Genomic DNA, 15,448 nt, shown 5'->3' on the forward strand with positions numbered 1-15,448 from the left:
GAATAAACGGTCCAAAAGAGAAAGAAACTACGAGATGATCCCACAGAAAAAGAGCTACACAGATGCCCTATGAAAGGCATTCTGAAATATAATTATGATAAAAATGCACAGCAAAGCCATTATATTTACAATGTTTTACAAACTCATCAAATAAGTGAACAGAGATTAATTGCCCCGGTCGACCTTAAAATAATTATCAGAACGAGGCCGCTCTAAACTAGATGAGATTGATACACTTGAATAATTAGATCCTTGGCACTGACCTACTGAAGTCAATAAAGGTTATTAAGGCCAATTGCTGTCTAAACGCATTAGAGACAGAGAGAAGCGCTCCGCAGCACATCCAGCATTTCAGCGGCTATACGATAATCCCCTCACTGCGTCCAGCGCTCTCTCTTCTCCGCTGCCCTCACACACATTTACACCCCCTACCCTCAGACACACTAAACCAGATTGGATTCGCTTAACCTTTCAGTGGCTTTGATCAAATGAGCTCACACTGCAATAACATTTACATTGACCCTCACTCTCACTCTCTCACTGGGGAGAGAGGTCTTTACCTTCCTGTCTGCCACACACACACGCACACACGCACACACGCGCTAGGTCAATAACGTAATCAGATATCAATGGTGACCCCTGCAGTCATGATTGCTCACTTTCTCTCGCTCGCTTTCTTTCATTGGACGGAGAGGATGAAATTATGAAACGGTCACTGTGTGCGAGCCAACACACAAATAAAGACCCAAACAAACACCACCGGAAAGGACGAGGAGATGCATCTAAATGGCTAACTGTATCCATAAACGCATAACGGTTTCTATTCAGTCTGAAAATAAATGTTTCAGCACCCAATTTTTGAAGACGGTGTATGTGGCAGAAAAATCGAATAGACGCAGTGAGAGAGAGAGGAAAAAAAAAGCTTTTTGATGTGACGCTCTGAGCAACAGAGGTGGATAAAGTGACAAATTAGACCTAAAACATCAGAATAAACCTGAATAGACCTGTCTCACTCCCAGCCCTGCAACCACATACAAATGAAAGAAAAACTGTCAATAAAATATTTTGCATATAGCCAACTATCTCTCCTGTGCCAGGATAGACAGACTGAGAGAAGGAGAGAAAGAAAGTGCCACAGTCAAAAGCCTAAATAAATGTCAGGGGTGCATGAGGAGTATGATAGCTTCTCTGTAGGGACCCGACGTTCAGTCAATGTGTGTGTGTGTGTGTGTGTGTGGTGTGAGAGAGAGAGAGAGAGAGAGAGAGATTGAGGAAAGGGACTTGAGACCTGATGTTTGATAACATTTACCTCATCTTATCTTATCTTTATTCTTTTCTTTCTTCCTTTCTATTTTCCTCTATATTTCCTATTAAGCAATTCACATTAATTCATGAGGTACAGAGAGAGAGAGAGACAGAGAGCGGAAGAGAGAGTTGTTTTATCAGGATGTCGTTCAAATGGAGGGCTGAAAATTTGCATCACAACAGCCTGGAGAGCAAGAGAGGGAGACACAAGAAAAGAGAAAGAAGGAAAACGAAAGAGAGAAATCCCCATGGGAGAGGAACAGTTTTAATAAACAGAAGGAAGAGGGTTGACACATGGACCAGCCAACCCTGGACCTGCTCAGACCGCTGAAAAATCAAGAAAAGTACCGGAAGACCACAGCGACAATTCCCAAGAATCTAGACAAACACATGTCTCTGGTAAATGCCATGACTGTCTGTTGAAATCATACTTAAATGAATTTATATCAGCCATGAATTTATCAGATATTAGGAATTCAAATGAACATTTATTTTCTAAGTGCTTTCACATTCATGAGCTATTTATTCAAGCGCTAACGATCCTACAAATTCAATATTTGTTTAACTAATAAAATGCACACAACGGCTTGATCGGGTTAAAGTAAATGCATCCACAATTCATAAAGAAAATAATAGATAAATATATCTCTTTTTATGATTTATGGTTAAAACAATATATAATATAATTTAATAAATTAAATATTCTATTTTTTATTGTATGATTTACTAATACATAATAATAATAATACTCAGTAATACAATAAAGAAGATAATAATTTACCACGGACGAAAAACAAAACAATGACACTTACAATGATGGTGGATATCAGTGCTCCTAAATTGTGTTTCTAGACAGAGGGAGACTATCTCACAGTGAGACTGTCTCACCTTTTCACACACACACACACAGAGCGACTAGCTCAAGAGCTGGTCCTTAGCCCCAGCAGCACATTAGATGTGATTACTGCTCAAAGAGCAAAAGAGGCAGCGAGTGGAAGACAGAAAATGATGATACAACAGTGCCCCCTACTGAAAGATACTACAGCCCTGAGCAGAGCTGTGTGCTGAACACATACACATATGGATCAAACATGTGTCAAACAGACAGTACTGATCAGCTGTGATTGTCTAGATTTAAAGAACCTCTGCGCATCCTCTCCAGCAGTACAGAGAGCCTGGATGCTGCTCTGCATACTCTAGTCATACAGCTGTAACAAAAAACTTTGGCCAGTGAATATAAAACCTGACCTGCACAGATGAGACATGAGCAATTCAACCATCTAGAAGTACAAACTATTACAGAAAAAAACAAGCTGCACACCTCAGTGGAAAATGCAACCTCATCTGTTTATCTAGCATACCTATAGGTTTTATTGTTATAATTATTACCCAGAAAAGCACATACACATAAAGGACAAAATTACAGTGTCTTCATATTTGTGTGACAAATACATCTGCACCGACAAAGTCTAATACTAATCAGTGATGCAACAGAGAGCCAAACAATTAGACTGATAAAGGAATAAAAATTATATATATATATATATATATATATATATATATATATATATATATATATATATATATATATATATATATATATATAAAAACTATTATATGATATAGTTTATATAGTGAAATAGTTAGCATATATAACCTGCTTATAGTTCACTCCATCACTCTTACCATTCGCTCCATTTCCTTCCAGTCTTTCTCCATCTGTTCCATGGGTTTATTCCACCAGCTGCAGAATCGAGCGTAACGTCGGCCCTGGAACCAGTATTGCCTGAGCCATTCAAACTCCACCTGAAAGGAGCAACACAGGGTCAAGATGTTAAAGCTACAGGGTGCCATTTCCACACCACTAGAGACACCAAAAAAAAACAAACAGCAAAATTAAGGATTTTTAATTTATTTTAATTTTTTAAACAGTTCCTTATCAATCTCTGTCTTCCATTGGCTGGACAAACAGATAGTCCTGGCCTAAACTCACACAACATGTTGATCAAATGATACTATAAATCTTAAACAAACAAAGAAAAAATAGCAATAGTGTTTTTAAAAACATTTTTATTTATTATGCATCTGTTATTATTATTATTTAAATAGCATTTTATGTGAAGCACTTTGAATTACCATTTTTTATGGTGAAATGCTTTACCCTATATAAGAAAAACTTGCCTTGGCTAAAATAAATTATTGGCACACTGATATTAAATTTCTGGCAAATATGATAAGCTGATAATTATTCTTATCATAATAATTATTACAACATATTATTTTCATAATTGTTATTGCTGATAAAGGATTTCTTGTCTATTTGATTAAATACTAAGTATTCTATCAAATGCTTTTCTTAATCAATTTTCGGTAAATACAAAAACACTAAAAATTCAATTATTATTAACATTATAATTATACATTCACTCACTAAAATCATTCAAAAGTAAAAGCAAAAATATATATATAATTGACCATTAAAATGTAAGCTTTTGGGTCACATGTCTGGAACCACCATTCCATAAACAGACCAGGGCAGTTATTATTATTGGTTTCTGAATATAAGAACAGTTTAAAAAGCTAGCGAAAACAAATTCTAAAGCATTTTATATTTCAGCACTAGAGAGTCTTTTGAAAACTAGTCCAGTCCTTGAACAAGAGGTCAAACCCAAAAGCATGCAGCTGACATCTGCTTTACAACAACTGAAAGAACAGCAGTCAGGTGTGTTTGATAGTCTGTAAAATGTGGCTATTGGACAAAAACGTTTTGTGCTTGAGTCATTCTTCACCATCCCTCACTCTGGCCTACGTGAAGTGTATTATAACAACACGGTCTCAAACAACAGCAATCCAGACGTCCATCCATTTATCAAACTCTATCCATCCATCAATGGCCAATTTAGCAGCAGAGGGAACTGTGTGCTAGTCACCTGAGTCAGTGAGGTGGGGAGATGGGGGAAAGGCATTTATATGGGGTGGTGGGAGTGATTTTCTAAACTAAACACCCACGTTAAGGTCACGCTAACAAGGGAACGCAGGTAGCCACACACACACTCCTAGAGGACAATGAATGCAGAACAAACCACACACCCTGTAACCACACACATAAACAAACTGCTTGCTTTGTACTCGACATCTTTGCGTTTTTTTTGTGCACCGCTGATCAAAACTGTGTCATCACAATAGTCATCACGATGATGACATCTGCATTTCCTGTTTTCCTGTTTGTGGTTTCATTTCCTTTGTTTATGTCTGCTGCTACGCAACACCCAGGAGACACAAAAAGATTTATCACATACGCCAAAAACATCGCACCTACACACACTTCTCTTTCCTCTCCTCCTCAGTCGGCTTTTTTCATTCTTTACTTCGTTGCTTTCGTTCTTCATCCCATCAATCTCTCACTTTCTCTCTCTACAGGGAGCAACAGAATCCACTACAGGCTCTCAGTCTTTCTCCTCTGGGAATCTCCCCATCTTTGACTCTTTTGAAGTGATGAGTTAACCCTCCTAAGGATGCTTAATGTGCGTGTGTGTATCTGTGTCTGCCCCACATGTAAATGCAAGCACCTCACATTTGCCCTCCCACAGGCATTGAACAAAGCACTGCTCCAAAATTTATTCTCCAAACAACAGGCCCCTCTGTGCCTCAGCTAAGAGTTACGACTAAACAACACGCTGAAAACAGCAACCCGAACATCCACTGTGTCTATGTCTGGTTTTCACTGTACAGTGGCCTGGTTTGGTCTGGAGCTACTGAATGACATAAGAGTACCCTTTTTTTTTTTTGTTAAATATCAGCATGGTTATAACTGTTTATATAAAACTGTTAAATAAGCAAGAAATGAATACTGAGCAACAGATTTTAGACACTATAGTGCCAGATATTGTGTTAATGAAAAGGTTTGTTTATGAATTTTTGGAGTTACATTATAGCTAAAAATATATTTACACAATGCCATTTAAAATTTTGGGGTCAAAAATAAAGGAAAATCATTAATCGTGTGAAATATAATCATTTCGAATAATTGTGTTATATTTTAATATGTTATGCCAATGCTGAATGTTTTTGCAGCCATTACTCACAATGCTTCAGAAATCATTTTAATGTGCTAAAGTGTGCTCAAGAATTATTATTAGTAATGTTTAAAATAATTGTGCTTTGATACATTTTTTAAGGACTATTTGATTTATTTATATACAATAGTAATGTAGAGTGTTACCAAATATGTAATTATTACTATACATTCTATAATTTTATGCTAAATAAAAGTATAAATTTCTGTACAAAAATGTTTTAAGTTTAATATATAGAATATACAGAACCTAGTTTCATTTCTTACATGAAATTTTGAAAAAAAATGATAAGATAAGATTTTAAGATAAGATAAAATGTAAAATTCTAAAACGTAAAAAGTAAATTTACATTTATTTATGTATACACACACACACACACACACACACACACACAAACACACATTTCTATCAGAATATCAGTAAAAATATAAACGTCTCTAGGTTACGTATGTAACCCTAGTTCCTCGAGGGAACGAGACGCTGTGTCGAAACGCTTTGGGGAACGCGTTTAGCGTGAGCGACTCTGAATATGATAGAGTGTGACGTCACTGGCGGGGTGACGTAAGCGACCAGGAAGCTATAAAGGCACGAGTCGCACAGCTGGCTTCAGCTTCGAGTTACCGCAAGTGCCGGCAGGGGGTATGGCCTCGAGATGCAGCGTCTCGTTCCCTTGAGGAACTAGGGTAACATACGTAACCTAGAGACGTTCCTCTTCAGGAACTGGGGCTGCGTCGAAACACTTTGGGGAACGAGTACCAACGCTGCCAGACTACCAAACAAGCCTAGTGTGTATCCGAAGAGCACAGCTTAGGACGAGGGGAATGAAGTGCCTGGAGTTACTGGCATGTCTAAGTCATAGAATCTTTCAAAAGTAGAAGGCTTGGAAACCCCGTAGCATTGCAGATGTCCAGCATGGACGCACCTGCTAGAAAGGCCTTGGAGTCCGCCATACCCCATGTAGAGTGAGCCTTGGCTCCCGACAGCGGGGGACGACCAGAGGACTCAGAGTGGCATTGATAGTCTCAACTATCCAACGACTAATAGTCTGCTTAGAAGCAGGGAAACCCCTCTTGGGGGGACCGCAGCATGCAAGCAATTGGTACATTTTTCTCCACAGGGCAGCTCTGTGGGGGTATGCATCCAGCGCTCGAGCTGGACACACACAATTTAGCTTCTCTTGGTCGGGCTCCCGAAAGGGAGGAGTACAGAAGGCCTGCAGCACTAAAGGTTGTGGAGTGATAGAGGGCACCTTAGGAACATATCCCGATCGAGACTAGATCTGAGAACCATACTCGGCCCGGCCAGAACGGGGCTACTAACAACAGACGAACTCCCGGGAGCAGAGCGATAGGGGGAAATGCGTACAGACGAAGCCTCGGCCAAGTCTGTACCATGGCGTCCATTCCCAGAGGAGCTGGATGAACTAGAGAGAACCAAAGGGGGCATTGTGACGTCTCTTGAGATGCAAATAGGTCTACTTGAGCCCTGCCAAATACTCTCCATATCTGCTTCACTACTTCTGGGTGAAGTCTCCATTCCCAGGGCCTCAGCCCCTGCCTCGACAGTATGTCTGCTCCCATATTTTGTTTCCCAGGAATATATACTGCTCTTAATGAGAGGAGTTTGCTCTGGGACCACACCAGGATCTGGTGCGCCACCTTGTACAAAGGGAGTGAACGCAGACCTCCCTGGTGGTTGATATAAGAGACCACCGATGTGTTGTCGGTGCGCACCAACACATGGTGACCCCTTAGGTCTGGGAGGAAGTGCTTCAGTGCACGATAAACTGCTAGAATTTCTAGACAATTGATATGCCATATTAGATGGCGATCGCTCTACAGACCACGGGCAGGGTGGCCACTCATGACTTGACCCCAGCCGGTGAGGGATGCATTTGTCGCTAGTGTTACACGGCGACAGGTAGCTCCCAGCACCGGACCCTGTTTCAAGAAGCAAGGTTTCTTCCACATGTCTAAGGCACGGAGGCAGCACCGCATGACCTTGATAGTGCGAAGTAAATTGCCCCTCAGGGAAAATCCCTTGTTCTTGAGCCACCACTGTAGGGGTCTCATGTACAGCAGGCCAAGAGGTATCACGTTCGACGCAGCTGCCATCAGACCCAACAATCTCTGAGATTGTTTGACAGTGAGTGACTGGCCTTCTTTGACTCTCTCGACTGAGATGCGGATCGACTCGATAGGGGGCAATCGTGCCTGCATCGCGGTCGAATCCCATACTATGTTTAGAAAGGTGGTTCTCTGAACTGGAGAAAGCACACTCTTCTTGGCGTTCAGTCTCCAAGCCAGCTCCCCCATATGTGCGAGAACGACACCTCGATGCCGAGCCCCAAACCTGCTCTTGACTGAGCTAAAATCAACCAGTCGTTGATGTGGTTGAGAATGCGGATGCCCTGCATGTAGCCATGTCTACACATCTTGTGAACATGCGGATTGAGAGTGCAAGGCCGAAGGGAAGTACTCGATATTGGTAGGCTTCGCCCCCGAAAGCGAACCTCAGAAACTTCCTGTGTTGTGGAAGGATGAAAATGTGGAAGTATGCATCTTTGAGATATATTGTGACAGACCAGTCCTCGGACCTGATCTGATCTACAACATGCTTGATCATGAGCATTTTGAACTTCAATCTCATAACTGAACGATTTAAGACCCTCAAGTCTATAATCGGACGCAACCCCCCATCCTTCTTTGGAACTGTGAAATACCAGCTGTAGAACCTGGACTCCCTGTCTTGAGAAGGGACCACCTCGATGGCCTCCTTCTGTAATAGGGTTTCACTTCCTGTTCCATAACCAGACCCTGCCCGGGGCCGTCCATCGTCGGAATGACCCCGTTGAATATCGGCGGTACAGAGCCGAACTGAATACGGTAGCTTTTTCTACTGTGTGCAGGACCCATTGAGATACATTTGGCAGTAGTTTTCACGCTGCTAAATAATCTACCAAGGGAATCAGTCTCTCGAGACTGACCTCTGGTGTAATAGGCCCCCGCAGGGGCAGCGAGTGTCTCAGCCGCGCTACGCGTTGGGGCGGTAAAAACTGAGAATGATGCTCGCTGGGGAACGCTGCGCCCTGGAACACTGGCAGTGTTGGCAGACCGGCCCCGGCCTCGGCAACACGTGAGCTGCTTAGTCACACAAACAATATAAATCTTCTCGGAGATAAGTAGCTGCAGCTGCGAGTTCACAGAGGGGAAAGGAACCGCTTTGCGTGCTTCTGAACCTCGATGAACTCTAAATCTAGGGTATACGGGTGGAGATAGGCAGAGCCGTCTTCGCCCCGTCCTTAGATATGCGAGAAGCACAGTCAGCCCCCTTATTTTTATTTTTATTTCGAGAGCTGACTGCTGCGCTCCTCATTAATGCTGCTCGTTATACAGTTAGGCATAATATGTTTGTGAAACTGATGCTTGTGTAAATGTTTGTCTGTGCCACTGATGTTTATGCAGCTTATGTTTGTGCAACTGCGAGCTCATCGTCGCCCTCCTTTTCAATCTCCTCGGAGAAAAAAAGGCGGTGCGTCACTGCCGTCACTCGGGGGGGAAGGACCGCAGCACTCGGGCTTCCGCACCTGGAGATCGGGCAGATCTGGCGGGTGAGGTAGGAGATAGGGACACACCCGTCTCCCTACCGTCCAGCAGATCTTATCTGCGAACCCAGCGATTGCAGGCGCCGCTCCGCCTCGGCGAAAGCAGGACCGACACAGCGAGGAATGCTGGCGAAGACTCCCCCTCGAGAGTCCTCTGGGATCGAAGCGTCCACACTGGCTTGTAACGTTACCAGTGCAGGCAGTCGGCTCCCTCAAGAGCCAAAACAGCTAGCCTCAATCCCAGGCATACCGCGCACAGACCGTGTATTATTACTCGTGATGAACACACAATCTGAAACGCGATCTGGATTCGCCTTTCAGATGTCTCGTCTTAGCTTTGCTCTTTGACTATTGCTTACTTTTTGAGGAGCTAATAGTAACAAACAACAATAAATAAGACTGACAAGACAGAATGACATGCACACACAGAGCGCTTCCTGAAAACGCAGAAGCTGAAGCCAGCTGTGCGGCTCGTGCCTTTATAGCTTCCTGGTCGCTTACGTCACCTCGCCCCGTGACGTGACACTCTTCTATAAGACAGATTAGATATCATATTCAGAGTCGCTCACGCTAAACAAATTATTCAAAGCGTTTCGACGCAGCTTGAGTCTGTGAAGAGGAACTGACCATTCTTTTATGGTGAAGCCAGTGAAAACATTGGCAGGGCAAGTAAAAAAATAGTAGCAGCCCAACTGGATAGCAGAAAAAAAATCTTATTGCCTATTTGTTTTTGAACCCTCAGTAGTATGCTTAATATTAAGAGCAGAATTTAATATGTGTGTGTATTTTGTTTTTAAATCATGTTGCACTGAAAAACTGGTGTGGACAGGTCATTTATCTGACGGACCATAAACCGCAGACCTGACTTTCATACATACCTGTGTTGGCTATCAGTACAAGCTTTCAATCTGGCTTGAACAGGATCATCTTTAGTTGGACTGAGATCAGACACCCAGGGTTCACTTTCACATATGGCCATCTTCAAAGAAATGCTACACTTTGTGCTGGTTCAAACCTACAATCACTTCAGACCAATGGCGACCGCTGACAGCCTCTCCACGGATGCCGGAGGCTACAAATGCTAGCAGCCACTTTTGTGTCTGTCGGCCCCCATCTCCCCCCGCCCCGTGCTGATTGTCTGTCTGTCCTTCTGCGTTGAAATACCACATAGCGGCGAGAGCTTTGAGCCAACATGGAGGCCAGTTTCCCACAGAGCAGGCCTGCAACAGGCACAGAGCTGGAAACTATACAACTGCCATTTAGGGCCAAGCCGTCTGCCGCTGTGAGGCACTGAGAATAAATGCCACCTGTATATGCTGGAGGGAAAAAAGGAGAGAGAGGAAACAGACAGAAACAAAAGGCTTTCAGTGACAGGTGGAGAGTCTGTCTGCCTATATCTCCAGCTGAATGTGGCGATAACTACAAGTTAGCTAAGCTACTGGTACTGGTTTCCTGAAGATATAGTACTGCTGCATCTTATCGATCGAATGGGTTAAGATTTCTGGACATCTTTCACCCAAGTCTCACTCTTAGGACTGCCAATCAATTTCATCAGATCGCCCTCGAATCCAGCACTGCTGTGACTCAATCAATAGAGGCCAGTCTGTGCTGTTCGCTCTGTCAACACACATATGCACACCTGGTCATACAAATAAAGAGCCATATATATGTGTGTGCACGTCAGCTCAGACAAAGACAATTGTAGACAATATAACCCAAGTAATTCAGTGACATAACTTCTTGAAGCAAAGCTTTTTTTTATGCACATCTAGGAATTTATTCCATAAATGTGTTGTAGTTTATGCATGTATTTTGGCTATTTCATTTGCATCTTTAAGTTTCCATTTGTGTAAAACTTTCTAATCAGCAGTAAATTCAATTAACCACTGATTAGATAACAGGCTTTACTGATGAGATGTGCATTAATTATTGTCCGATATTTATTGTGCACCCCTAAAAACTTCAATATGTATAAGCAAATTAGAATCAAAGGCAATGGTGAACAGTGGATTTTCAGCAAATAATGACACAATTCTCAAACAAAACTATCATCACATGGCTTCAGAAGACTTGGAAAATTGTTACATAAGCACAGGTGTCACAATATACCAGAAAAATAAAATAAAAAATACAAAAAAATAAATAAATCAAATATCGCTTTCATGAATAATGCATAAATTATAAAATAGCAAATAATCAAGCAGTAACTGGTTGACATTCCAACATATTTTCAAATATTTTTTGGGGGGAAGTGCCAATTAACAGTAAGTTATTTTTGAACAACTTATGGTTGACTAATGGTTAGTTACGTTCTCTCTTCCTCCCTAGAATTGTATTTTGAGTATGGTCCATTAAGCAAAAAGTTAAAGATAAATTTGACTATAGAGATAAAAAAAAGATCTATTTAATAAAAACCTCTCCTGAAACTCCTTATACACGTACAATCCCTAAACACACAGGTAAACATTCGCCTTTATCAACATCAATGGACTGACACACTCCAAAAATCCTACACACTGTAGATCAGCAGCTGCTTACCACAATCTCCATGCAGTCAACCACACTAAACAAGAGCTAGACACTGAGCTCTGCCAGAACAGCATGCTGGGATAAAAACGAGTATTAATAATAAATAATACAACAATGCATCATTTAAGAACACTCACAGGCCCTCGTGGGCAGTTTCAACAAAATAGCCTCAATCAGGTCAGAGTGTTGAGGTCAGTAACCTCCGGGGAAGCTGCCGCCCCCAGGCAGGGATGCATATATATATATATATATATATATATATATATATATATATATATATATATATATATATATATATATATAGCACTTTATATATTTGATGGGGGGTTTTAGGGTGCTGAGTGGTAATCCGGGTGAGTTGGGGTTCAACAGAGACCTACACAAGGCCGCACTGATAGTTAGGCCCTCTGAAAGAGCTATTGTTTGGGGTTTGAAAAATTAATGCCAAGTACAACCTTTAAAAAACCTCAGACAACCTCATCTGTTATGGCCTGAGACAGGCGTTTGGGATTTGGTGCTATGAGTACACATTTTACAATGCTTCAAACACACTCACGTTCTCGTTCAAATACACACCTCGTTGTGGATGTCCTCCGTGTGCTGGAGGGTGGAGGGGAGCAGGGACTTCAGGCTCTTGGTGTTTTTCTCAGGGTCGGTCTGTAAATTCTCTAAGGCCTCTGAGCAGCGTTTCTGTATATAGTCCAGCGTTCTCGTACAACACTAAAGGAATATTGACTAACAGTGTGATATAGGGAGATACTGGTTGAGGATTTAACACGAAGGATGATAAAGGTAGAGGTCTGATCAGGACGCTCACCTGAACGACTCTGTGAGTGGAGCTGAATCTAGCCATGTCACCAGCCAGTACACAGTGCTGATGTGTCCGATTCAGATCATCTATACACACACAGACAACAGAACAAACATACTTCAATATCACTATGAACCTAGAACGGGAGCATTTGTTTTGAATATTCTGAGTTTATGTATCATATAAACATAAATAAATATATATTTATATGCCGTCTAAGGAGTTGCAATTCTAGCCATTAAGTGAACTGACTATGTTTGAAAGGGACTTTGATTTGTCCCATTGAAATCAAAGGCTTTGCTGCGCTCTCTGATGTACTGCAGCATAAACTGGAGTGAGCACAAGAGTAATGTCTGTTTCATTTCCTCTGTATGACTTTTTTTTTTCTTTTTTTCTGTCACATTGCATTGTCTTTAAACACTTGGTATCTAATAATACTCTGCGTTAGTCAAACTGGGCTCTGTAACAGCCTCAGTGTGAATCATGGGCCACACTAAATTGCCCTAATAAATATTTCTCATTATTCTCTCGTCATCAGGGGGTTGTTGTGCTTGAGTTAAAAGTAGGTTTTTAAATGCATTGAGTCAGAACCTCTCCCTAGGTCTGTTCTGTCCCAGGAGCATTCAGCACAGGAAATCTTATTAATGGTGTCGGTCCAACAAATTGTTCTCTGCTACTCAGCACCAAATTCCATTTTTGAGAAACCACTGATTAGATTTGCACACAGGAGTCTGAGGCATCAGCAGATGGAGGGGAAGAGATGTGACAGTGTTAGAGAATCATGGGAATGTGGAGTTGATTAACTATGTTATTTTCTGTACCTTCCTTCCTCACCCACTCTTTATTTCTTCCTTGTATGTTTTCCTTTTCTCTTTCTTTTCCCATTTCCACGTCTTCCTTCCTTTGCATTCCTTTACTTAACTTCCTTTTTTTTAATTTTTATTCTCCTCTTTTCTTTCCTAATACTTCCCTTACCCAATACTCCATTTCCTTCCTTTTCATTCCTTACTACTTTTCTATTTTCATACCTTGTCCTTCTTTCCTTTTCAGTTCTTCTTTTTTTGTTTCCTTCCTTTCTGTTTTGTTTTTCTTCCTTCTGTTCTCTTTTCGTTTTTGCGTTATGGATCGCTAAACTACAGGTTTTCCATCCTTCACCTTCTTTTTGTACCTCATTTTATTTTGTTCTTTCCTTTCCTATACAGATGCTGGTCATATAACTAGAACATCATCAACAAGTTGATTTACTTCACTAATTCCATTCAAAAAGTGAAACTTATATATTATATTCATTCATTACACACAGACTGATATATTTCAAATGTTTATTTCTTTTAATTTTGATGATTATAACCGACAACTAAGGAAAATCCCAAAGGCTTGATTTTTAGGGAATTGTTTTGTTAACATCTCAGAGAATGGATGCTTGTTGAGAATCCCAACACACTGTACTGCCATCTAGACTTCACAAGACTTTAGATGTCGCTTCCTACAAATTCAACAAAAAAAAAAAAAGCCAGCCAGAAGACATAGTGTCCTTAACCGTTTAATGAGCCAGTTTCCCAGTCACACTTTCAACCTTGTCCTGTGTCCAGGAAACCCATTATGACCCATTATGTTTATACTGCTTTATCTTTTACCTTAGTCACTTTAGGTAGGTATAAATAAAGCTCTGTTTAGAGCAGCCAGCAACAAAGAGGCCTGATCACTGGAAAACGCTTCAAAAGAGATGAAAAGGTCCAAACGGAGGTGATAAAACTGTGTGCACGGGGCAAAAGCATTAGTCATGCTTGTACACAGAAATCGGGAAATAAATAGTGTCCTTATCAAGGTCATCAGACACACTTTATGGAATATTTAGAGGAGAGTGTTTGTGCAAATGTGTGGTCGTAGACAGGGGGCATCTGTTGTTATCATCAGTAATAAAAGTCTGATTTACCGATTCTCTCTCTCAGTCGTGCTCTCAGACAGGGGTCACAGCGCTTCATAAAATAACATTTGGTTTTCCTAAACTCTCTGATACACACGATAAATATAAAGCTAAATCCTAGGGAAACGTTAATAAAAGGATGTAGATGTGTGTCCTCTGGGAAAGATTATTCCTGGTCTAATGCACTTCAACATGACCGAGACGGTACAATCCGCTTTACACATGTACTTGAGTCTACTGCTTCTGGACAAAGATGAATGTGATTGTGTACCTGTCATATAGTAGCAGTCTCCAGACTGGAGAGGCAAAGCCAGACCTGGTGTGTGGATGTCCCAGGCCACCTTCAGTCCAACACGCCAACAAGCCTTCTCTTTCTGCACTTCCTCCTTTTCCAAACCTTCTCTTTCTTCCTTCAGTTCTTCTTTACATGTCCCTTCACCTTCTGTCTCTGTCTCTTTTTCTTTGTCTTTACTCTGTCCCTGCCCGTCCTTTTCAGTCACCCCTGGAAGCAAAAATGTTTGAAATTTAGAGCAGGATTGTAAAAAAAAAATAATAATAATAATAATAAAAATCTTAATGATATACATAATCACATAATTATTTATTTGTTTATTTATTTTATCTGTTATACTTTAGTTTAATGTGTCCTTATTTACTATAGTAACAAAAGTAATCATACACAATTAACAAGTAACTAACACTAAATCAAATCTAACCCTAAACTTATTATAAGTGCATATTGTTAATTAATATTACTCAGTACACATTTGTGCAATTACACTGCAACAAGGATGCATTAAAATAAAGGTTTTTTTATGTCCCAATAAAGAATAAAACATTAAAAATGTAAATAAAATATTTGAAATGCTACAAATGAATTTAGATATCACAACATTATAATACACCGTATGAAAAATGGAGGTCACACTTTATTTTAGGGTCCAATTCTCACTATTAACTAACCATTAACTATGACTTTTGCCTCAATTAACTCCTTATTTGCTGCTTATTAATAGTTTATAAGGTAGTTGTTGAGTTTAGGGTATTGGGTAGGATTATAGATGTCATGCATTATATGTACTTTATAAGCACTAATAAACAGCCAATATGTTAATAATAGACATGCTAATAAGCAACTGCTTATTAGTGTGAATGGGACCCTATATTAAAGTGTTTCCAAAATGGACATTCATTTT

At 40.7% G+C, this 15,448-nt stretch overlaps 1 protein-coding gene across 3 annotated transcripts in view; it reads right to left on the reverse strand.

Annotated features, from left to right (window-relative positions):
• LOC113051409 (alpha-ketoglutarate-dependent dioxygenase FTO-like) overlaps positions 1–15,448 on the reverse strand; it is a 130,604-nt gene that overhangs the window by 85,871 nt on the left and 29,285 nt on the right. For 2 of the 3 annotated variants that reach the window (XM_026215131.1, XM_026215132.1), the window contains exons 4-7: positions 14,524–14,754; positions 12,332–12,411; positions 12,091–12,234; positions 2,992–3,111 (exon numbers count right to left, since the gene is read on the reverse strand). In XM_026215131.1, the coding sequence (XP_026070916.1) occupies positions 2,992–3,111; positions 12,091–12,234; positions 12,332–12,411; positions 14,524–14,754 (575 nt within the window). Of the gene's footprint in view, positions 1–2,991; positions 3,112–9,788; positions 10,302–12,090; positions 12,235–12,331; positions 12,412–14,523; positions 14,755–15,448 lie in introns of those variants that run through there. The other variant, XM_026215133.1, reaches the window with a different exon arrangement.

The sequence above is a fragment of the Carassius auratus genome, chromosome 32, assembly GCF_003368295.1.
Source record: "Carassius auratus strain Wakin chromosome 32, ASM336829v1, whole genome shotgun sequence".
In the NCBI taxonomy this organism is placed as follows: Eukaryota; Metazoa; Chordata; class Actinopteri; order Cypriniformes; family Cyprinidae; genus Carassius; species Carassius auratus.